The 26,292-nt window shown below is 37.0% G+C and overlaps 1 protein-coding gene across 1 annotated transcript in view; it reads right to left on the bottom strand.

The window, feature by feature from the left end:
• Positions 1–26,292, bottom strand: part of SRFBP1 (serum response factor binding protein 1) — a 67,282-nt gene that overhangs the window by 6,500 nt on the left and 34,490 nt on the right. Inside the window, exon 4 of the mRNA XM_064735718.1 lies at positions 16,993–17,064. Within this exon, the coding sequence (XP_064591788.1) occupies positions 16,993–17,064 (72 nt within the window). The remainder of the gene's footprint in view (positions 1–16,992; positions 17,065–26,292) is intronic.

Raw genomic sequence — 26,292 nt, 5'->3', positions numbered from 1 at the left:
AGCCCACACTCAATTTATTTTCCCTCAAGTATTTTCCAGTATATAAAATGTTTTAGAAATATAGACAATACAGAAAAAAAACTTAACAAAAGAAATCTGTCTTTACGATCAAGAACACTTTTCCCCGTCCTTCCCACCCCTTGGACGTTTAATTAGATACTAAAATTGTACACCTTTTTTCTGACATATTTCTGCTACTTCTTGCATTATTTTGTACTACTTATTTTTTATGCAAGAATGTGCTCTAGTACTTTCTACAGGAATGTTCTTCCTCCTTCAGTGTGCAACTGAGGCTCTGTAAAGTGAACAAAGCAACAGAGCAGTCTATAGTCACACTCTGTAGTGAGAAATTTTAACTTTCTGTTAAATTAAACCCCAGCTGGTTGAGGCTGGGGTAGAGCTTATTTCCTTCACAGTGGCTGTAATAGGCCTGTGTTTTGGATTTGTGCAGGACACAGGGCTGATAACAGAGAGATGTTTTGTTGTTGCCCAGCAGGGCTTACACAGAGCCAAGGCTCTTCCACTGTTCGTGCTGCCACACTGGTGAGGGAGTTGGGAGTGCATGGAAGCTTGGGAGACACAGCTGGGACAGGTGACCCCAACTGACCAAAGGGATTTCCAGACCATGTGACATCATGCTCAGAACCTGAAGTGGGGGATAAAAGGAGGAACTAGGGGGACATTTGGAGTGATGGTGTTTGTTTTTCCAAGTCACTGTCACGTCTGATAGGGCCCTGCTCTCCTGGAGATGGTTGAACACCTGCCTGGCATAGAAAGCAGTGCATTCATTTCTTGCTTTGCTTTCCTATTGTGCACAGCTTTTGCTTTCTCTATTAAACTGTCTTTCTCTTAGCCCATGAATTTTCTAGCTTTTATCCTTCCAATTCTCTCCCTGATCCTGCTGGTGCAGAAGTGAGTGAGCAGCTGTCTGGAATTTGCTGTTGGCTACAGTTAAACACCTGAGACAGCCTCCTAAAATTCTATCTTGGTAAATAATACATTATTTCTGTAAATAATACTAAAAACATCTATTATCAAACACACGTGTAAGCCCCACATAAGAGAGACAAACTTGGTAAATAGTGGCAATGACTGTGAAGAGAATGGAAGTTACAAACTCGCAAAGATAAAAGCAGATTCCCAGTGCAAGCTGAGATGCGCTGGATCAGGTCAGAAGTTTGGAGTGGCTCTGAGAGTTGGCACCACGGGGTAAAAAGAAGTAGTAGTGTGATGTAAACAACAGGCAGAAGCTGGGTGGGTAGAACTTGTTTCATACAATGCAGGTAATTAAGTGAGAATGAGAAAGTGTCTCAAGGCAGATGTGATTGCAGGAGCTGAATGGCATGCCTTGGTATTAAGCCTGAGACAGTAGAGCTTCAGGATGAATCAAAGGGCAGAAACCTGTGATCGATCTGAGAACATGAAATGTAGACTTTTGACCATTGTTATATTCTGAACAATCTTTCTGTTCCAGGGTACTTTTGTCTGTACCCTCTCTGCTATAGTTATAGTCAATAATAGGAAAGAGGTCATATTCTGCTCTTCAACTGACTTTTGCACGAAAGAGAACTGCCTCATTACATATCTCATCAGAAACAAGATTGTTATTGGAAGCATATACTACTATAAGGACAACAACTAGAGTTCCACCTGGGTGAGAGTGCTACCAAACTGGTAATGCTTGGTGGCTCTGCAATTGTCATTAGTCAGTTATTTAAAACAATGACATTCAAATGGAGACAGTAAGAAACCCCACTGGGAAGCAAGCAGTACATGGAAAAAAAATTATATAGAAACCAACCTTGGGGAATGTCATACTAGTTTTTAAACTATCTGGAAGTGCAGTTTAATTTCAAATGTTAACAACACCCTGGATTTAAGATAAAGGAAAGAAAAAAGGGCCAATACTAACTAGAGGAAGCATAAAAAAGGTAACACCCAATTCTGGGCCAAAGATGTCATTGCAACATCTTTTATTAGCAGCTTGGGAGAAGATGTCTCTATTGAAAAACAGCACAAAGCAACCACACTAGAAAACCTGTTAATTCATACATTTTTTACAAAATTCTAACTAGTTACAGCTGTCCTTCAGAACAGCAGATGTGATTAATGTGAAGTCACAGGGTGGCTGAAGGTGCCAATCATGGCTGTCACCCAAGTCTATACCATTACCTCATACTACTTTGGAACAAGACTTGAAATAAGTTACTTTCTGACTGTGCAACTCAGCTAGTTCTCCCTCTTGCTTTATGTCTGTAAGGCATACAGCATGGGGTTTGTGGCCATCAGACATGGTGAAGATTTTGGCATGGGAAGCAACTGCTTAATGGTATCACTCATTGCAGCACTGCTGTCTCAGCTCCTGACAGCAAGGGGTTGGTAGCTGACTGTATCTCACATTAATGATGACGAATGATGACAAATTATTTACTCATCATCTGCCAAAACCTCTCATTTTTATAATAATCTACTACTTTGATTTCACTCAAGCGTTAAGTATTTTCAATGTAACAGCAAAATGATCATACAGGTGTTATAAAGCAGCAGTTATAAAAGCTTAATAGCATGACAGGTGAGAAGTTCTTAAAGAAATAAATTCTTTATGGATGTCAGAAAATTGCCTAAGTTTCAGTAGAATTTTTTTTTAATTGGACAATATACACTTTTTAAAATAGGCTGATGAAAAATTTCCATTTGAAGATAAAAAAAATGTCTTAACAGGTTTAAAACCTTTGCAAAAACTCATCAAGACAATGTTCTATGATAGAACTACTGAATTAAAACGGAACAATTTCTTACAAAACACCAAGATACACAAGAAAACTTGTTTATTATTCTTTTCAATGCTTGCCACAATTTATATTAATTTACATTGTTCTCTTTTATCACAGTAATTCAACCATGAAAGTATTTGGATATTTACTTTATTTATCCTGAAAGCCATGGTGGGTCAACCTCGGCTGGATGCCAGGTTCCCAGTGAAGCTGTTTTTATCACCCCCCTCCTCAGCAGAACAAGGGAGAGAAAATACAGTGAAAGATTCGTGGGTCGAGATATGGACAGGGAGAGATCTCTAACTAAGTACCACAATGGGCAAAACAGACTCAGCTTGTAATAATAAGGAAGTAATAATTTATTGCCAATCAAATAAGAATCGGGCAATGACATCTAAGAACTAAACCTTAAACACCTTCCCTCCACTCCTCCCTTCTTCCCAGGCTCAATGTCACTTGCCATTTTCTCTACCTCCTCCACCCCAGTGGCACAGAGAGGGAGACAGGGAATGGGGGGCCTTGGGGCAGTTCACACATTGTCTCTGCTGTCGCCTCCTCAGCTCCAGGGCCTGAAGCACCTCCTTCCCTTCTTTCTTCTCCCACATATTCTCACTCCTCTCTTCCCTGGTTGCAATTGCTCCTGTGCATTCCCCCCATTCCTTTTTAACTCTGTTATTCCAGAGGCGCTGCCACCATCGCGGAAGGGCTCAGCCTTGGCCAGTGGTGAGTCCATCCTGCAGCTGGACGGCATTGGCTCCATTAGACACAGGGCAAGCTTCTGGCCCCTTCTCACAGAATGCACCCCTATAGCCAACCCATTTACCAAAATCTTGCCATGCAAACCCCACACAAAACATTATGAAGAACACGGGGGTACCTGACAATATGCAGTCTTTTTGCTCATATGTAAAACTGCACACAGTAGAAAGCAGAAGTCTGGAAAATCTATCTGAGCTTGGGCTGCCAGCTGCAGCACTGACTCAACTCATCACCACAGACTCTTGAATCCAGCACCAGGGAACAGCATGAGATTCTTCTAAATACTATCAAGGTACTTGCACTGCTGTAATTTTATTTATTTGAATGTCTGGACCAAAGCTACCCTTTCCCAAAAGATTTGTCCACTTCGATTCACATTCCTTTCCACATTGTCTTGTCTTGTTCTTTGGCTTGTCTTTTATCAAAAATAAGTCTGATGTATAAACATGTTTCTATAATTTTTCCTCTTCTTGTAAAACAGAAGTTCCAAATAAGTCATCAATTCAAACAAAAATAAGATTATTTGCTGTTTTTTACTACATGCGTGATAAAAAGTACCTACTATCTAAGCATTTTAAGATGTTCACAACAGGATCTTTAAAAAGCGTAGCACTCTGCAAATGTAAGATGACCATATTTAATATGAGTATAAAAAAGTCAGTAGAGTTGCTTTGGACAAATCTGTCACAGTTAATTTAGTCAGGAAAAGATGTGTGAAGTAAATACTTATTTTTCAGATTCTGAAATGGTGAAAGAAAAGTGGAGTCTTTCATCCCAAACTATCAGAATGATGTACAGCAGAGCTTGGCATAAACCTCAGACCTGCCCAATTACAAATTATGTACTTAATCTTCTACACTTCTTTCCTTTTTCTCTTTATGCAAAAAAACAATTCTTATGATTGTTTCAATAAAGTAAAGTCAGAAGTAGGCATGGATTCTTCATTATTTCCTTATGGAAAACAGGGTCAACTCTAGGTGTAAGTGGAAACTGCTTCTAACTCATCTTCATTTTTTCCAAGGCTAGTAAGACTATGTGTCTATAATAATTTCAATTTGGCATCCCACACAAACAATGCGCACATTAAAAAAACAAACAAACAACTTCTGAATATTATGAAAGACGACATAAAATGAGCTCTGTGACAACTCCTCCCCAAATTGTGATGGTCTAATTCAGATGAACACTGAAACCACTGCTGGCCTTTACGAAAACCTCAGAGAATGCTGAACATTATTTTATGCTATAGAAAACTGTGGACAAATTCCAAGTAGAAAACAGATGTGAAGGGAGTGCTCCCTAAGTCAGAGCCTAAAAAAATTAAATAATTTCAATTGTATATCCAGGACAATTGACCAGGATAAAATAGACACAGTTCTAACTATACAAACATAAAATCAAACACATAAAGTATAGCAATATGAAGTCTACATTTTTTTTTCTGTTTGTTTGGTTTTTTTTAATATATAGCCTTCTATAAAATACATGCCTTTAATATTTTTGGACATTTGAACTGTTTGGGCATAGTATTGCTATAAAATATATGCACTGTGCCAAACTGCATAAACAATTCTCAGGGAGAGCATAGATGGCACTAAAAAAACCCATCCAAACCCCACATAAGAAACCCAAGCAAACATTCCATCCTAAAAAGGTAAGGCACAATCATATTAATATATTAAACTGTAAAGCAAAATAAGATGAAACAGAAAACCTGAAAGAAAATATGTACTTCAGGGGGAATCGAAACAAAATCTTGGATAACAAGCAGTAGCTGTGAGAAAGAGAAAGTTCTTTGCCACAAAATTCACACAGTCTTAAGAGAAGAAAATGAAATTTGGAGAAAACATGATAAACAAATTAGTTGGACACCAACTATATATCAGATCTGAAACAATAACTGACTTTTACAAAAAAGTAAAGTTGAGATCATTTCTTTTAACTGGCCATCTTGAATAAGGGTCTGAAATGTTAAAACAGGCAGTTGTCCAAATAGAGAGTTAAGCTACGTAAGATAAAAATTAGTCCTGAAAGAAAATTTAAAAAAAAATTTAAAAATTTATTATTTATACTTATTTGTTATAGAAAAGAGAGCAAATAGACAAAGGAGACCAACAACATTCAGGCAGTGCTGTAAAACAATCAGTAAATAGAATTGTCTGACTTCACTTTAACCTGAATGCATCTGAACTCCCATGAGTCAGCTGTGCATCACAGGCTTGTCCAAAGACTGAGTGGAGCTCATGGTAGCAATTACATTGCTGATACAGGGATGAGCTCTGTATTATTAAAACTATTATAATGAACCAAAAAGTCCAAAATATTCTGTCTTGGATGAACCAAAGGAGCTTCAGAACTGAGAAATTCACAACTATCTCTATGACATGGATATGCTGACAACACTCTCTACCAAAATAACAGGGATGTAATCTTGCCATATCCTTACAATATTTCACTTTAAAACAGATGCACAAACCTCAAACTATAACTATTCAGATGCAGGCTTATACTGCACTGTAAGTGTAAACACATATGAACTTAAGTTTATAGCAGAGAAAGTAGACATAGTTGAGCTCTTCAAATTTAAAACAGATGTAATGCTTTAAAACTGGCTAACATTTCAAAAACAAGTGCCACTTTAATAATGTATATTTCAGATAATTTATAACATAAAGGAAAAAAAAATATCCCTGTGGACACATCTTGCTCAGACCTTTACCTTTGCAAGCATTACTAGAAGGGAATAGGCCTTTATATAACTAAAGTATTGTAAAGCTAATGTCTTCAGATAAAACTCTCAGGAGAGATGTACTTCTGTTCAAAGTCCTTCCTGTTGAAGGAACTAAGAGAGAGTGAATTGGAAGCACAGATGATTTAAAAGACTTCACAAGCACTGCTCACACTAACCAGGGTTCGGCCATGTTATAATAAGCTACTCAAGACAGCATTTCTTGGCATACCACATTGCAATTTGTGTGCATGATTGAAAACAGATTTTTTAAAATATATATATATATATGTCTTTTAGACTTTTTCTGAAAATGAAAATGGAAATTCAAGTTCAGTTCACTGAAAAACTATTAAAACATCAGAGATAAACATGCCATTTCTCTGGCACCAAAATTTAGATTTTCCATTGTGAAGTCTATTGACTTAATGCATTCGAGACCAGCTCGAAAGATAAACACACATCAGATACACATGTTATCCCTGGGATCACTTGAGCCCATCAGCACAGAATGGATGTAAAATGGATGGCAATCCTGGGTGTTCACATTTTATAGCTGGTATTTGACCATATGGCACACAGAATGGTTATGCTTAGAGGCTCTCTGGCATCTTCTAGGCTATTACATTATTATTACTTAACTCTGGCATGCTGTCTCCCTAGTGCAACCACTGAACCACTCCAATCATTTGGCAGTTATATGAACTCCAAATCCAAGAAAAACCAGATCATCACCAGTAGAAATTTAATGTTGTTATATTTCCATTAAGTCACTAGTTACCTCCAGTTTCCAATACTTTGTCTTACTTACCAATATTGCTAGCGAGGTGCAATGTGCTGTAAACTTATGCTGTCATTTTACCAAGCTAAAACCTTTTCACATGGATGGTCTTAGCAGCTATGCTCATTGGAATCCCAATACATGTGAATTTTTTTAAAACAGAATTCCAATAGTTCAGGAATACCATCTACAGTTTCAGGCAACGGTGGCTCTAGCACTTCCTAGTTGTCCAGGGTTAACAGCAGATTGATGGGCTTCCTAATGAGCTGAAAGAGCCTGCTTAATTCCATAACTTTTGTTTTACTTGTTTGATTTTTCTAAGTATCAATTTCTTAGTACTTAGTTGGGCATTTTAAAAACTTACCTGGAGAGCAGAGATGGGAACAAATCAGAAGAATGTACTTAATTTTTACATTATATACATAATGAAAAACTGATAGAGTTTTATTTGTAAAAATAAAAGTAGCATAAGGCACCAGCAGCTGGTTTTCATTTTCAGAAATATCAGGAATGTCAGATTTTTTTTTTGATTTTGCAATGCAATTCTGAGTCACACAACAAAGCAAATATACAGAAAGAGTTTTTCCAGTTAATAATGCACAAGGAACTGTTAGTCTTTAACATAAGTAATCACACATGCTTATATAACATTAAAGACATCTTAACACTTAAAATTCTCTAAGCAAGTAACCAAAATAATGTTTAAACTCATGTAAATTCTACCTTATGTGGTCTCCTTGCACTTTTCTTCTAGACAGGAGTGCATTCACTTGGCACATTATCATAGAGTCCCAACTCTATTGTGCTTCTCAAAGCAAGACCAAGACAAACTGTGGCCATTTTCCCCTCCAGGGTTCACTGATTTCTCACATTCACAAAACCAGAAAAAAGCCTTCCTGCTGGGAGTTAAATCTCTTAAAACAAGCTACAGGAAGCTTGGTTGAAATTGCTCAATGAGTATCTATTCCCAGAGAATTCTGAGATAGACGGCAAGACAGAGGAAACATTTTCCTTTGTCATTTGGTTGCACAAATCCATCTCCCTGCCCCTTCATGTGGATCAACTCTACAAAACTTTCCCTATAGATACATAAAATATACAATGTAAAGATTCTCTCTGTAGTATTCAAAAGGATTAAGCATAACTGAAAACACCCGCTCTTATAATCTGTCCTAAATTTGTAGCTTCTCTAGTCTCATTGAACATTTTCTGTTCACCATTACCGTTCTCACTGGGTCCTGTAGTACATAACTGGTATCAAACTTTTGTCACAGTTGGAACTTCCACTCAAAACACTTCTGAGTGCTTTTTTTTTCTAGTAATACCTTTGAACTGTGAAACTACAGTGTTTCACGGAAAAGTACCACTGTCATGCATGTACATCACACCTCATTATCCCTGTAAAGTTGGTAAATTGTATTAAGTATCTTGAAGATGTGGTGGAAGAGGGCATCTATATTATGTCATACTTGTCAGGAATTCTAGTTCCCTGCCATTATTGTTTTCAGTGCAAGGATTAATACTGAAGCATTCACAATTTACACTCTTTCCCTGTACCTTAGTATTGGAGGTGTCAATCAACTGTCACTGTAGTCAGTCTGATTTACCTTCCTTACTTGTTGGATCAAGCTGTTCTGTCCTTGGCCTGTAAGAGACATCCCCAAAAGTAGCCACATGTTCCCTGTGTGTCACATCACTGTTAGTGTGATGTTCCTTCATGCATATAATCTTCCCTGTACTTTTAAATATTCCTTTATGTCCTTTAAAATTTTTAGTGCTGACAACCCAGTGCAATAATGATTATGCTGCAGGTCATCTTTCATGTCAGCTGTTCCTGGCCCCAAACATACTGCAAATATCTAAGTGTCTCATTTTCATACCATACACCTGTCTAGGCACTGATATTCCGCCTCACAGGCATTGTATGCAAGTCTGGGAAATATTCTGGAGAAAGAGATTGTGGCCATCAGTAACCTGGCCTTCCTTTATTTAAAAATAAAATAAAAACCCAAACCCAAAACCCACCAAAACAACAAAAACCAAACCAAACCAAACAGTTGTCAAATCAACCACAATACCCTGAGAACCTCTTTTTATGCCACTTTTCCTGTATTTTCTTCAGGGCAAGTATGGAAACAAGACAACTTCTAATATTCTCCTCTATTCTTGCAACAGCTCACATCCAGATAGATACTTATCACACATCACTCAAATACTCATTTAAAATGCAATGAGAGTTGTGAGTTGCTTGTCTTTTGTGAGTGCTGTGACATAAAACTTTCTGTGACTGAAGAAGTACAGCCATGCATATGTGCAGCATCATGCAACACAACACCACTGCCACAGGCATATCTGACTCTAGCAACACTGTTCTTCCCACCCTGCTTTTCATCTATTATACCCTCACAAGCGTATTCATTTTATTTGAATTACCTGGGGATCCAAGCTAAGTCTCACTCACAAAAATATGAACCAACTTCCTCTGAGCTTTACAAACCATGATATGCTTGCCCACATTCTGGTCTGGCACATGAAGTAAGTGAAATGAGCACATTCAAATCAAAGGCAATCACACCACTTCTGAGTCTAGGGACAAGACTTCAGCAAACTTGACCTGTTCAACCAGGCAACCAAATTAAGAAATACAGCCTCACAGGGATGCAAATGAGTGGTAGAAAGATTCTTGGACTAGCAATTTAAAATCTGAAAGGAGACAGCCCTTTTGTGTCAGAGATAAACAATATCTCTGTGAAACACTGCCAAAGTTAATAGCAACTTATTTCGACACTGAACTTTAAAGGAAGACTCCTTCCAGAATGAACAAAATCAAAGCTGCTTGCAATCAATGCTCATTGCAATTGCTACTCTGATGTTGCTCTCAAAGAGTGGCACTACAGTGGAGTGTGTATGGCAGCCTAGTTTGGATGTGAAGGAGCAACTGGAGAAGATGGATAAGGTGGGAGTGATATGGACAGAACCCAGCACGATTCTGTACTCTCCCACTGGAAGGCTGGGGAGGGATTGATACTGGCTAGGCTAGGAGACATATGGACAATTGCAAAGCAAAGTAGGTGGGAAGAAGACTGGAGACAGATTTGTCAAAAACTGACAGACTTCATTTATACTGACATAAAATTTCAGTTGCAGCCACAGTAATGGATTCTAGGCTCTAAAATACAGCCTGGTATACATAAAGGCCATGCTAAACAGCTTGGAGTTCAAGTGATCAAATTTGGAAGATGAGGAACTTTCAGGAAAAGAAAATAAAGAACAATCAGTAACACAGAGAAAGTATTTACACCTGAATGTGATATTCATCAATGAATGCAAAATTCTTCACTTCATCAGTGGTCTTCAGAAGATCACAAACATTCCTGTTTAAGAGTAACATCTCGTGTCTGACATGGAAAATTCTCAGGAAACTGTGGCTTCATACATTTAGTGTAACTTCCAATGAAACTGAGTAAAAATACTCAGGACAAAAAGAATCAAACTCTGTAACAGTGATGCCCAGCATAAAGACAATTATCTTAGTCTGTGATGCAGGAAATTGTAACATTAAATGAATGCAACATATTTCCAAAAAATATAACATGTTGACAGATGCATCTATTACAGAGAGAAAAGTCTATTGGGTGTGTAATATACAAATTAGTATCTCTTGTTTCATAATGAAATAAGATGGGAAGGTAACATTTTAACATGTAGGAAAAGAAATTGACTATTATTATTTTACTATTTTCAGCATAAACACTTTGTTGGACAATAGAAACAACCATGTACTTAGTAAGGCAATACATTCCTTCTGGAGCAAAAAGAAATAAGATAACAACTTTTCCAATACTTAAGACTTATAGGGAAGGGGGGATTGAGTGAGATGGAGATTATCAATGAAATCCAGGCAGGCTATTAAATTATCAGTGTGTAACAACGAAAATTTAGATAAAAAGGAGAACCAAGTTTTTCATGGGTTACCCAAACCCATTTGCCCCCACACAGCCAAAACCACAAAACTGCAATGTATTAATTATAAGCATATTATACAACGCTAATGGACTGTCACATCAGGATTACAAAGAAAATTTATTCATACAGTAGTCTTGTCCCTATGGTTTATGTACTGCAAACAAAATATTTCCATAAGCAATGTTAAAAAATCCATGTACATAAGAATTTACTATTAAAGGCACTAACAACAGAAACAGAAGTTTTACATCAATAATAACATCTAGACTAATTAGTATGTTTGTGTCATGAGCAGAATTCTCCAGGAGGGCGGGGGGGAGGAGAAGGGAGGTTGTGGAAAAATCCTCCGAACACTAAACCAAAGACAGCAACTATTCTGTGTCTGACCCAAAGCCTTTGAAGCTAGCAGGAAGTCTCCAATTAAAATGCAGAAGACCCTTTTTAGGGGCCCTTTTTATGATTTAGTACATTTCCTCAGATTAAATCTACAGTACATGCAGAGGGGTTTGTTTAGCTATTTTCAACTAGGAAGCACATTTTCAAAATAAATGAAGGCAAAGATCACAAACGTACATTTAAGATTATCAGATGAGAGAGACACTTTTCTATTTTTCAAAATTAAGAAATACAGATATGACTGTTCCTCTGTTGATGTAAGTATGTTTAATCAAAAATTCTACCTGATTCAGAACTTAGATCTTTCTTATCCTGCCACAAAGTTCAAAAGTACAAGGGTATTAATTTTGAAATTTCCTTAGTAAATAAGTGTATTTAGTAGAACAATATCTTGTGTATTCCTTCAGCAAGAATGATGGCTTGTATCCATCTAGTCGTGAGTTGTTCTGGGACACCTGGTGCTCCAATTAATTACCCACTGTTAATTAAAGCCTCAAAGCTAGCAGCCTTTCATAAACTGCTTTTTACTGTTGGTGTGAAAAACATTTTCAATGTAAATCTAAAAAGAAGAACAAAACTAGTACTGTGACTACTCCACCCTTGCTCACTCTTTGTTTACTAATGACAGAGAGACTGTGAATTGACAGACTAATCTCAGGCCATCACCTGCATGATTTAAAGAGGACATGAATCCGACAAATGCTATTTTGATAATGTGCCTGAAACACACTTTTGAAACAAATACAATTAATACATATTTAGCCCTATAACTTTGTCATTCTTTTCCTGTCTGTCCTGGGCAGAAACACCTTTCTAACCTCTTTCTCATGTCCGCGTTGCCCAAGGACTTCCTTAGCCCACACCAGAGACTGAGTGAATTCAAGGAGAAGTTTGGGAGGTGAAACAGAAATGGTCTTCTCACTTATTCACTTATGTGAATAAGTCAAAGTCTTGTTTGATAAATCACAGAAAACCCTTTCATATTACTGTTAGTACTTTGGTTGGCTCCCTCATCCCAAATTCATTTAAGCCATATAGGTAAAGTGCCAGAGATACCAAATGTACTCAACCCCAGAACTTCTAAGTTTACTATATCTTTAGGCATCTGTTAAAAATATCTGCACCAGAAGCCACACAGCACTAATGTCAACCCTCCAAAATCATGTTAAGCCGAGTTGTCCTCATCAGGCAGTTTAGATTTTAAATGATCAAACTCACACTGCGTACCCAGTTGCTCAGTTAAATCCTGGCATGTCTCCCTATGGTTTTTCATGAGCTGCCTGAGATCCTATTTCTAAAGCCTCTGAATTCCTTTTAAATTCCAAACAAGACAAAGTTGGTTCCTGTACATGAAGCAATCCAAAACAAGCTTGCCAAAACTTAAATTAGGGGAAAAAAAAAGCTACTAATGACTTACATTTCTGGCCTACAAATTTTTTTAAACGTATTTAGAAACTGGGGCAAGCTTTTCAGTAATCCTGAGAAGTGGCCCCAAAAAAGCTCTGAGGATAATAATACACTCAGTATTTGCTGTGCAGAAACCTCTTTGCAGACAAGCATCTGCATGATTCAAACACAACAGGACTTGTGCAATGCGTGGAAATACAAGACTTAATAGGAAAAGGTGGCATTCTTCTCAACGACCACAGATTAAAGATCGGTGTAAAAGAAGGGAATATTATGCTCCTACCATTATGTGAATATTGCATCTGGAGGCAAAAAATATAGGTGGTATTTATGATCTGTGAATGCTTATTCTGCAAGTCAGAAGCACATGTTCAATCCAATCTCTGATCATAATGTATACTGGTACTCTATTCTACACTCAATGTAAAATACAATAGTTCATTTCTGTTTCAACCCTGCTCCCTAAATCAGACTGTTACTGTATTTTGAAACACAGAGTTTATTCTTTAGAAAAAGTAGTAAGTATTTTGACTTAAGGCAAGATGCCACATCACTGCCTGTAAGCACAGTTCCATTATGCTGGAATTCTGTCATTCTCAAGTGTTTAAAACACATTTCTTCCTTATGTGCTATACACCAAAGTATGGAAGAAAAGCTAAATGAGATGCTACAGTAAGTTAGTCAACATCTGTTAGCAAAAGCAACAAAACCAACCATGGTTATGATGAAGGTGTTTGCAGGTGGACAAACATCCTCTTTTCTTAAGGAAACAGCCCAGATTATAAACATAATTTTGTAATAAAAACATTAATTCATATTAATTTATTTATCCTGCCTATCTTCTCCTATCTGAACCACCCTAAATCTCTGTTAACAACAAGCTGAAGATAACAGTTAAGACTTTGCCAGTGCTCAGTTCAGTTTTTGGCTTGTAATAAAGAGCATTATTAGGATTAGCTTCCAATTTATAACTTCAGATTCCTGGAGCACAACACTGATGAATCAAGCTTCCCGTACACTGCAGGAATATAGCTGTGTGCAACAGTTCAAAATGCCACCACAGCTGCAAATATGAGTTTAAAATATAAACTCTATGACATGTTTTTCTAATTTTACTAATGTCTGTCAAATATATTTGTGACAGACAATGCACAACTCGGTACAAAAAGTGTACAAGGACTCGGAGAAAATCTACAAAATACAGGATCTGTTCTTCAACAGCTATAAACAGAACCGGCAATATAAAGCCTAGTCAAAGTTGCATGGTAACATTTATTACGATTTTTACAGATACAAGCGTTAGCAGTTCTCATTGGTTTTACCTCTCCTCGGCAGGTAAGAAGGGTTTAATTTCTATTTTTAGAGTGGCAGTCTAATGTTTTGCTTGAAACTATACTTGCATATGGGGATACAGGAGATTAGTTCAGGTTTGAGGATTAGAAGCATTATGGGAATTATATGGAGGGCTATGAGAAGGTATTCTCATGTGGAGGAGTTTTGGATTGACGTGATGTGGGATGGGAGAGTGCCTCGTTGTGTATTGTAAAAATGTAATTTTTGTATTATTGTATTGTAAAAATACAATTTTTACAATAGGATTTATCACCTGTCGGTAACAATGGTGCTAGCTGCAGCAATATTGATATTGATTAAAAATATTTCAGCAGACATATATAAAGAGTTGTTTACCAGCTGCTTCTTGTAATGCTTTCAAAAAAAGTCTTGTGTCATGGGGCTGGTGACTCTTGTCAACACCCCCTGCAACTCGTAAATCTGATCTGATTATTATCAATACAGTCATATTGAAATCTAAATCACAGGAACTCCCAGTAAATTGCCACCTGCTAAACACTTAGCACAATTTCACTATACTTTACTGAAATATATGCAAACTCTTTTTAAACACAAAAGTATGCTTAACTTTATTCTGAAAAAGTTTGGGAAACAGCAATGGAACATAAAAACTCGATGAGCAGAAGCAATTAAAAAAGTATCTTGACTACATGACCACTATGTAAAACTAATATTCAGCATTCCACAGTGAATTAAAAGCAGATTGCCTTTTGTCAATGAAAACAAACTTATTCTGAAAATGAAAACAGCCACAGGATGTTTTCCTTCAAATACTTTGAAACTCCAGTTAATGAAAAGGTAAACAATGTGGTCTGTATTTCATGAGACTACAGAATATTGCTAAGGATAGAAGATAAAATTTTTTATTATATGTTTATTGACTAACTGTGGAAAAATAAGAAATAAAATACTGGAGAATTAACTTCTGTTTAAGCACAGAAAGGATGCCTTCTTTCGTTGGGGATATGTTATGGTCAACCAAAAGCAACCAGTGAAGTTATGATATACATTGTACATATTCTTCTACTGAAAGGAGGTTAAAACCCTCTACAGATTATAAAAAGGATCAGCATCTATTCATCAGCTTGATTTGAAATGTAAGTTCCATCCACTAAAAACTGTGAAATTAAAAGACTTCCATTCCCTGGAAAAACTGGGCCACCAGCAGAAAGTAACAGAAAAAACAAGACATCAAAACCCTGAAACAAATCCATGCATATGTATTTTCAAGAATTAAAGCTAAATTAAAGCCTATTTTAAGACTTTAAGTAAATATGAGAAACAGTCCATCAGTCATGACTGGTATATAAATAAGTAAGGAATATATAAAAATATATAGAATATATAAAAATATATAGAATATAAGATTAATTAAATTCCTTCAGCATTCTTTCAATAAAATTGCCACCTTAGAAAATAAAATTCCAACTGTGAACCTACAAACTCCTTTACTAAATAGCATCAATAATTTCATTTTGGTCCTCCTTCACTTTATGAAATCAGCATAAACCTGGTGAATTTGAATTCTTGGCAGAAGAATCTCCTACAGTTAAATGACAAAATGTCACTGAATTTAGCATCCCTCTTCAAGAATAAAATCCCTCTCCATGTGTCCTCACACACTCAAAATCTTCATGTCTGCCCCAGTTCTAATATCACAGCAAGCAGTTTCTGACTGCCTCATCTTCACACTGGAAAATCCTGGTCAAATAAATTTAAAAGAAGAATGTTTTTTAGCTTCATGCCAGTGTATCTGTGACCTTTTCCTTACTCTCTTCTATCATTAAGAGAAGGAAAAACAGTTAGGATGCTTCTACCCAAACACTTCTCCAGAAATACCGAATTCCTGTGATATTTTCCTATTCACTTGATTTTGCTGACATAAAACATTGAAAAATTTGCTGCACACTATGCTAATAACTGAACTACATCACACAACTGTAATATGCAACAGCAGAGTTAAATTACAAACTAATGATGCCATTACAGGAGTAAATGACCCAATTCAACATTAAAACTTACCCTGTGTACAACAAACATTTCAAGTGGCAGTCTTCCTCGGTGACCACCCATAGGAATTAAGGATAAAGTGAAAAAACCCATAAAACTTCATGCACTAACACTTTTAAACTCAGAATTGCTTTCTTGCATCAAAAATGTAACATGCTCTTTGAAAGAGGACTGCTCTCAGCCTCAGCTGCTTATTTCAACGAGCGTCTTGCACTTCTGTGTCTTAATTTAATCTCTTAGGACATCTCTAGTTAGGCTGTTAATATTTGATACTGTACCATCAGCAGGCTTCAAGAGAAACATTACATGGAAACAAATGAGCTACAGGGGTACAGAATTCCACCTTTATTTCAAGTTAATGTTTGTCCTGTTTTGTTTACACATGGAAACTTCTCTCTTTATTCAGGAGTATTTAAAAGTGCCTTTTCCCAACTGTTGCTGAAAGCTTACTTAGATTATTTATACTAATTGGAAATTAATTTATACTAATTGAATTTATACTATAACATGTATATATACTATATAAACAAAACAAATCTATTTATAAAGACTAAGAAATCACCACTATGCCTCCTGGTATTCTGTTCTAATTACTATGGATTAGCCCACCAGACTAATCACAATTCATACTAGACAGATATTCATTTTTCTGTAGATATGTCCCAAAGGATAAACCTCCTCAGAAAAGGAAGATCTACAATGAAGATACAACACAACAAACAGAACACATGCATCAAATCCATGTACTTGCACCCACACATGCACCTTTTCACACTGAGAGAAGCAGGGGAAGAAAAACAAAAACCAGCAAGTCTTACCTTTTTGCAGACACTTTCAAAATTAACTTCTGTCCTAAGAGCAAGTCTGGTAACTTCATCTGGTTTTATTTCCTGTAGATGAAAGATAAGTTTATTCTTCTTATGATCAGACTATATGAAGTCTAAGGTTCACCTTCCTTATAAACATTCTAATCATGGCACCTCCCTAATCTCTTAAAGGAAGAAAACCAGTTCATTATGTGGAGAATTTTTTGGTGTGTATGTAAACACTACATTTATACTGACCTTTTCAAAACACTACCTTATACCTAATCTGACTATATATACTAGTGCTGAAGGCAAGAGGGATTTTTCAACAGCAATATATGTAGGATGGATAGTTTTATTCGCAGAAATATTGCCCATATTGTTGTACTACAAATAAACTTTGGAAGGCCTTAAATTCCCAACTTATCTTCTGATGAAGTTACATCTTATCAATGCACATGAATATATAAGTTAAAGACAATGAAAATGAAGCTGAGATAAAAAAAATACTATTTTTTTTCTAAAGAGACTGACTGAGCATGCAGCTTGCATTCCTGGACATAAGCATTTGCATTGACAGCTGAAATAGAGGAATGAAAACCCTGGACAAATGGATTTTGTTAAAAGCTGAATATTTTACCAAACATGCCCCCATGACAGATTTCTTGCTATTTTAAGACACATGCTTTATGTAGGTTGTATTACAAAATGCTCTATTAACCTCATCAAATGAATTAATTGAACATTATTTTCCTCCTACAGCAGTACAACAAAAAGACATGTTACATACCTGTTGTATCTCAAATAGCCAATTTAAAAGCAGTTTAACTATTCTTGTACCAGACTCAACATCCACACATTTCGAAAAGTTAAAATTCTCTACAAAGTAATTTAGTTCTTCTGATACTTTTCATGTTAAACAACTACACTGTATTTTTTAATTTCTTTCTTTCCCTGCTTAAGCATTCTTGAAACCTATTCCAATACCTTAATTTTAACTCCACTGTAAAGTTCCATATTCTATCCCTTTTCTGTTGTAAATCTGGAGCAGCCTGTACACTTCCTTACACACGATTTCAGGAAAAACCAAGTACCTTACCTTCTTATGAAAGGTCATACCTTGCACCTCAAAACCTTATATTTTTCTTCTATCTGTATAGATACTTTACAGACACTTGCAATTTATCTATTTAATTATCATGAATTGTGTATACTTAAAACTGTAAGCAATTACATACTAACGGGAAAAAAGCAATAGAACTCAGTTAAATTAACAACAACAACAAAAACAAAATCTCTTTTTGTGAATGTCAGAAGAGTTTCCTGACAATGACATCTAGAACTCTGCAAAAGCATCTCCCAAAGGTACTAGTGGAAGCCCAATCACTAAGAGGACAGAATCTACACTGGAAAAACAGTGGTGGATGTAGGAAACAATCTTCTACTGGCAGATGAACAGTTGGATGACCTAATAGAGATGGAAAAGACCTATGATTCAGTTTTCCATGACTTTCCAAAGTGTTTCACAGATGGTGAAAGTAGGACGCGTTGGTTAAGTGACATGCTTACTGTCACATAGGAGGTTAGGAGTTTCAAATGAAGCCCTGTAACTCAATATTATCCATTAAATTAAGCTGTTGCTTCATAAAAAAAGAACAAAAACACACACAAAAAGATAATTCCTATGATCTTCATCCCAAATAAAACTGCCTATTTCCTGTCTTATTAGGATTTAAATGCTGCAACAGGGTTCAGGGCAGAGGCAGACAAACGTCAGTGATCCCCCCATGAGACTGTCAGAAGTTTAATTTTGATATGACAATACTGCAGAATTCCCAAGACATTGCAGAATCATGAATAATACTGGAGAATTAATTACACTTTGGAACGTGAAGTCATTAAAGCCACACTAAAATGCCTAGGATACAAAATGAGGCCAAGAACCTTCTGTTCAGGCTTAAATCCCCAACTTTATAAATGATCTCCTTCAGTTCTCCCAGTCTGAAGGCAAACTAAGCATTTTTGACTTAAACATTCTTCCACAGAAGAATATTGTTTGGTTTTGTAAACGTAGCCACACGAGTCAAGTTACTGTAATAAACACATGTTTATTCTGTCTCTGTTAATGGTCAGCAGCAGACAATAAAACAGAAAAAAGAAATAGTGGTATTTTTCTCAGTACAGTTTTCTCAACTTGGAGATCCACCTGACTCACAAGGAAAATCTTAGTTTTGAATATCTTTTATGGAACCGTCTTTACAATTGTGCTAAGGGATGTTATAAATGGATGCCCCCTCCAGTATCTCTGAGGCCAGTCCAGGGATTCCTCCTGCCCTGATACTGCAGCTCAGCCCAATGTGTCCAGAGATCTGGAGGTGTCTGCTCCAGGCCCATAGATGTAGCACTTGCTTTCTCATTGACAGGTTCAACCAGTAGTGAAGCTCAGCTTTGCACTGTGTAGCACTCTCAGGACCACATGAACTTCAGTAGATCCAGCCAAGACCTCTTCCTTCTTTTCTGATCAGGACTGAAGTTCACTACTGAGAGCATGTCACCTCCCACCCCCTCATAATGCCCAAACACATGAGGACTTGTGGAACCCTCAGCATCAGCACAGCATATCCTTCTGTTCATCTAATAGCCCTCAGCCAGGGCCATAGTTCTTGTGTCCCTCTTATGGGTCTCCCATTTTTTGGCTGGTGGCAAGTCACCAGCAGGTAGATGCCTACACTCACCTCACAGGCACCAGCAAGGGCCCTCTGGCCACCTGACACCCCTTCCCAGATCACAGCACCATAGAAACATAATGGTTAGAAGGGGCCTTAAAGATCCTCTAGTTCCAACCCACAGCATGGGCACCCTTCACTAGACAAGACTGCTCAGGGGCCCTTGAACATTCCTAGGGATGGGGCATCCATAGCTTTGGGTAATATGTGCCAGCGCCTCACCACCCTCACAGTAAGGAATTTATTACTATCCAACCCTAACCCATCTCAGTTTAAACCTATTACCCCATGTCCTATCACTACATGCCCTTGTAAAAGTCCCTCTCCCACACACTGCTACCCCAATTTGAGGTTTGCTAGCGAACTGCACATGCCCAAGAGACACACACACACATGGGGTCAAAGCACATGAATATTAGCCAGTCAGCCTGTCCCATCAGCAGTAGCACAGGCAGAGGCTGTGACCAGCAGTCCAGTCCAGATGTGCCAAGAGTCTCACTCACCCCAGTCTCACTTGCAGATGCAGGTAGGACACACACTGCCTGTCCTCCTTGAGGGTCTATGCTGTTACTGCCCCTGTGCCTGGAGCTGAGACCCCCACCCCGCTGCTGCTGACACCACAGGCCTGGGGCACCTACACTCCTGCCCTGACTTCCTGCTGCTGGCCCCATACCCTCAGCAGCTGGTACCTTGTCCTCACAGCACTTGCAGGCAGGGGACAAAGAGGTGAAATTACAAACAGGTAAGAAAAGAAAAAAAATGTCAAGATGACACTGGGAAGAGGTGGCAAAGGCGTGGCAGCAGTAGGACCAGCCTGACTCAATTTCTCCAACAGTGTTGGGACTGATGCTCCTCCAATCATTCACTGCTCAGGCAGCTGCTCCAGTGGGGAGTGGAGCACTGTCAGGAGAACTGACCTGTCAGCCAGATGGATCCTGGCTGCAGGCAGATGATCAGGCCTTGGCCTGATATTAAGATAAATAAACAGGGTGTGAAAAACTATTGGACATAAGAAAACTGCTGGATGTGACAGACAATGCAAGAAGCTGCAGAGTGGGTGTACAGACCATCACAGCAGAGTTACACAAAAACCAGACAAGCTCCATGGAAAGGTGGAATACAGGGCAGATCAGGGGTGGACATCTTGCAAGGCACTAAGGTAACTGAACTATTAATAGCGCATGAAGCCAACATTACATACAAAGTTACAGTGAAACACCAACACTGAAACACGAAATTTGTGGAAAAAGTAACTATGGGTGGGCAAAGGCTGGCCAGAGCTGGGAAAAGTGAGCACTGGGGCATAGGAAGAGGCAGTTGTGGGGCAGGCAGTCATCTCTGAACAGAGTATGGAGGCAGCGAGCTCACCCCAGTACTTACAGAAACTTAGAATGGCAATGTTGGGAGATTTTATTTTTTAATAGACCTTAACTGTCTTACACAGAAAGACAAGACTATGTTGAAGAGAAGTACGTAAAGTGTAAACGGTACGTGAAAATAAGACTTTATGCTTATACTGATTGTGGCTGCTCAGATGACACTTTATCCAAGTGATGCTTCATAAGATAGAGGTTCTAACCTAAAAGGCATGGAAATGTAATTTATTGAATAGTCTCTGGAAGACAGCAAAAGCAAAAAAATTTGCTGTCAAACGATGCTTCAACACATCTCAGAAATGCAAGATTTTTCACACAAAAATGTATTCCCAGCTATGCTGTCTCAGGTAGTTTTAGATAACTCAGGAAAAAACCCCAGGCTGCCAGTGGCCTGTGGAAGCAATTTAAGAGTCCTCAGACTACCCAAAAGACACAATTTCAATTTTGTTTTGACTAGTGTTGTTTTTTGTTCACGTTTTCTTAGCTGTGCAAGTTTTAGACTCTTCCATATGAAAAGATAATTTTCACCATAAAGCGCTGAAACTTCTACAAAAAAAAAGTCATATAATCAAGGTATATAGAAATAGAACACCCTTACCAAAAGTCATATTTCTGGTGAAATCTCAGCTATAGTTTGCTACCCATTCAATACACTTTCAGCTTTTTAAAACATAACCATAATCTTTACTCTTAAACCTGTGTCTGAGACTACTTCCTCACAAAGTTTCTTATATTTTTCCAGAGCATTCAGTCTGATTTTGCTACTTTCTGTCATTTTTCTAGGTTGCTTAGTGAGGAGAAAGGTATAAAAGAAGAAATTCCAGAACACTTTTTAGGCTTTTTTTTCACCTACAATTTAATCCCTATATGTCTTCTTTTCATAACCAATTTGCTCCCCTAAGTCTTTAGAAGTTCAGTATTTTAGTTATTCAGAACAAAACAGTCTTAGACTTATGGGTAAGTATTACCATTGTGAAAATACACAAAAATGGGATATCTTCAAAGTAGTGAAATAAATCAGCAATGTCTCATCTGAAAGCTTATCCAGCTTCCAAAAAGGAACTAAATCCATTATAAAAGCAATTTTTTTTTAAGTTAGGAAGGCATGTTTTCCAGAAATGCAGTGCTCTAACTGATTGCCATCAAACTGATTATGAAGAAAAAGAATACCTTCTTCCCCCAGCAGTTTATAAATCCAAATCCTTTTTCAGTAGCTGTGACCTAAATACACACACAAGAATTTCCATTGTAAGTCACATTAGTGGACCACCACAGCAAAGGAAAAGGCACTCTGCCTATATTAAAAAAAAAATAAATCCCAAACTTCTATCTCCCAAAGTCCCCATTTTATTAGACGTACAACCAAGATGAACAGTACTACCAGAATAAGAATTTAGATAAAATTAATCAAGAGAATAAAAAAAAAATTGATCTGGTAAGTAAAATACAACATAGTCTAGTTAAGTGTGGCATAAGCTTGTAAGCAGGTTTATTAAACAAATCAGTGCTACACTGACTTACTGCTTTATTATAAAATCCCTATATCTCTTTGTAATTTTATCACAGACAAAGCTAAGCATTTTCAAGTAGATCCTTGACTTACTGCCAGTGTTTATAAACTATTAGGAAAACACTTCTCAATCTCCCTTCTGAGTAATGAGACATCCTGAACTTCATCTACAGATTAAAAGTTTCAAGATTTGTCTAAGGATTTGTATTTGCTCTCATCTTTTAACTACAACTTTTAAAACAGGAATAAAATGGGAGGCAGTATCTTTCTTGGTAATATCGCACAGAAGAAGAGAAGGCTGATCCTAGATAAAGAATCTGTAGCCTTAGCCCTGGAAATTTCATCTTCCATTTGGCTTTAGTTTTTTCCTCAATGGAATCCAGGCAATCCAGGTCACTCTCATCTTTATCCATCACCTGTAAATTACATAAAATCCTTCCAGAGAGGCCTGCTGATTTGTCCCAAATTTCCCTAACTGCACCCTGATGATAGGTAAACTCAGAACACTGTACTTGCTACTTGTTTGCAACTGCACCTTCTACAGTAAAGCATTTTTCACCTAAGAACTCACGTTTAATGATTTCCTGCTTTGCTGACTGTGACAGTTCCCAGTAAAAATTTATCCTGCCGAATGACAATGTGAGAATGCCCAAATGGTGCAACTGTTCAATTTATTTTATTTGGTGCAAAGAAACAGATTGGATAATCATTAAGATGTTGCATTCATTGCATTTCTAAAGCAATTCTAAAAAGACCTTCCATTGCCTCCTTCTGCAGCAGGCACATCTGTGGGTGTGAAAGCACTACATATTTATCAGGAGTTTCCTGCTGAGAAGGACTGAGGTTTTCAATCCACAGGTGAGAATCCAGCAGGGGGGGCCGTAACAGTCTCATGAGAGGTAGATTGATTTGACAGAAGTCCAGGATGGTGCTGTTAGCGCCATCTATGCCACAGGTCTGAAGCTGACTGATGTCCAGAAAATGTCCAAAAAGTCACTTGTTAAGAATACTATAATCCTTCATTAGTCTAGTAAATACCTATGCATCTCCATGCTAAAAACTTTCCTGTTAGTTTTTTTTTTAACTGTCATTGGGGAAAAAACTGCACTCACCCATCCTAAATGCATAAGCTGACTCGCTGGCCCATGCAGCTGAAATGAGGACTAGTTCTTGGAGTTCTTGGGTGAACCACACTTGGGGCTCAGGGCAGAGGATGTGCTGGGAAACTTCAGCACTTCAGCTCCCCTCTGTTACCACAATCCACTCATACCACATAGGCAAGGGCCTTGCTGTGCCTAGTAAGACAGTTAATGCTAGATTTAAATAAAATGCCATTAAACCCATTTAATACTTGATAAAGACAGAAACATCTACAAAGCTCTTAGGAAAAGCAAGAAAAGATGAGTTTCATCTAATTTACTCAAACTAAGGTAAAAAGATCTCTCTACCTCATTCAGTCTGACTTGCCATTCTTCCTGGCAAGACAACACCTAGGATTTTCAATGTTTGTACACCTTTTTGCCAGAGCCTACACCTTACAGATAGAAAAAATAAAATAATCTATTTTTGGGAGCTATATTCAGGATTTCTTTGGTGACTCACGGGTATAAATTCTTCCTTTGCAAATTACAGAAGAACACAAAATCCAAGTGGTGCTATCATGTAAATCTTCTTAAAAACACAGGACTCTACTGTGTAGTAAGAGACCATAAAAGATAGTAACTAACCACTGTGGGGTGGTTGTGTTTGTGGAGATCTTTTATCTAATGCAATGTACTAAAGTGACAAAGTAAAGACTGTCTGTTGAGGCACATGTGCACTCAAAATTAATATAAACAAAACAAATCAGCATTATTACTAATGTACTCTCTATTCTAAAAAAACTAGATGCCACATTACAACGGGGGTAGGAATGTCTTTCCGACTAACAACGCTCGTCATGTTGCGGAAGCTTCTCAAAGCTTTATCAAAGACATATATGTACTCGCAGATTTCAAATAGAAATCTAATAGTACTTGATTAAATACTATTTCAGAAGTTTGCACGTATTCAGAAACAAAAAAATAACTTCAAGAAGTTAGCCTTTGCTAAAGTTTAAAGTCAACGCAGCGAGTCTGATAAATGTCCAAAAATATATGTATGTAGAAATGTAGCTTTCTGTGGAAGTCAAGTTTTACTGTACATACCTATGTCACAAAGGACAGACAACTCAGCAAAGCAAGAGAACAGTAAGAAAAATTATTCCATTGATTTTTTTTATTTGTTTCACCAGTATAGCCAACAAAGCTTTTGCCAGTGACCTGACTGGATGATTTGGTTCTGTATCACCTTATACTGAAAACAGAAGTTATATCCAGTAGAAATGAAGACATTCTCTCTCTAATTGAAGAGACAGGTTAAGTGAATTATAATTCAAATACATTCCCTTGTATCACTTGGGTTCAAGATTATTATGATGTTCAAAAGTAATTATAGCATTTTTAATTAATAACTTATCTGAGATCTGTATTACAAAGAGAAAGAAAAGCATAAGAAGAAATGGTTCTACAGTTCCTATTTTCCTGATGTATGCACCAAAGACATTTAATGTATTTTTAATAACTTTGCATGTTTTATCTACTGCCTAAAATTTTCAGAAATTGTATTGAATTTTATGTTGCTTCAACTGATCTTTGATTTTAACATAAGATATCTCAAAATAAAAAAGTAATCTTTCTTGAAATCATTAATTTTCAACCTTGTTGGGTTAATAACTACTTGGGAGAGAAATATCACAAAATAGATTAAGAAAAAAATGGTAAAATTTAATTCATATTTTAAAATAACAAAACCAAAGACATCACTAGAGGAAATTACCAGAACACAACTTCCCAAGAAAATCAGAAGATCAGGAATCACCTCACTTTAGATCAACGAAGGACAATTGATTTTGATGCAAATTAACTATTCCTAACCAGTCAAAAAAAACCCCCAAAAAAAACCCAAAAAAAACAAAACAAAAAAAAAACAAAAAAAACCAAAACAAACAAAAAAAAAAAAACACAAAAAAAAACCAAAAAAAAAACAAACACCAACCGAAAAAACAACTCCAAAATCACAGTTAATCATTGGGAATTTAAGAATGTACTTCAAGAGGAACTTGTCTAGCAATTGTTCTTTTTGTAAACTATATTGGTGTCAGGTTTTTGCTGGCACCAGTTTTAAACATTACTAAATGTCTACAGTATTGCTGTCTCAGTTTAGATCCAAGTGAAATTCAATGTCAACCTGTGAATTTTCATCTAATAAGTTTCACAATACAAAATTTTATAGTTTTCTGGATTTGTTGTTTTCTAGAAAATTAAAGTTACAAAAAAACCTATCTAACCAATCAACACCACATTCGTATAAACACAAACGGTTTTGCACAAATGGATACCTTCCTCAAACTAAATGCCCTCATTCTTCTATGTGCATAACCTCTTCTAAAAGCAGAAAAAGCAGCTGAGGGAAAGACTACTTATTGCTTCTTTAATAACAAAACAAAATGAATAAAACAACTCCCCAAAAGAACACTTAACATGGCTAATTGTTTGAGCTCTTGTAAAATATCCAAACTTTATCTGGCAAGTATAAGCCACTCTTTTCTGCCACGTTTATAAACTAATTTAATATTTCAAGAGGTATGCAAGTCAAATGCCAGCAATTACATCAGTCTACT

This window comes from Zonotrichia leucophrys, chromosome Z (assembly GCF_028769735.1).
Source record: "Zonotrichia leucophrys gambelii isolate GWCS_2022_RI chromosome Z, RI_Zleu_2.0, whole genome shotgun sequence".
In the NCBI taxonomy this organism is placed as follows: Eukaryota; Metazoa; Chordata; class Aves; order Passeriformes; family Passerellidae; genus Zonotrichia; species Zonotrichia leucophrys.
This window is presented reverse-complemented; position numbering and strand designations above follow the sequence as displayed.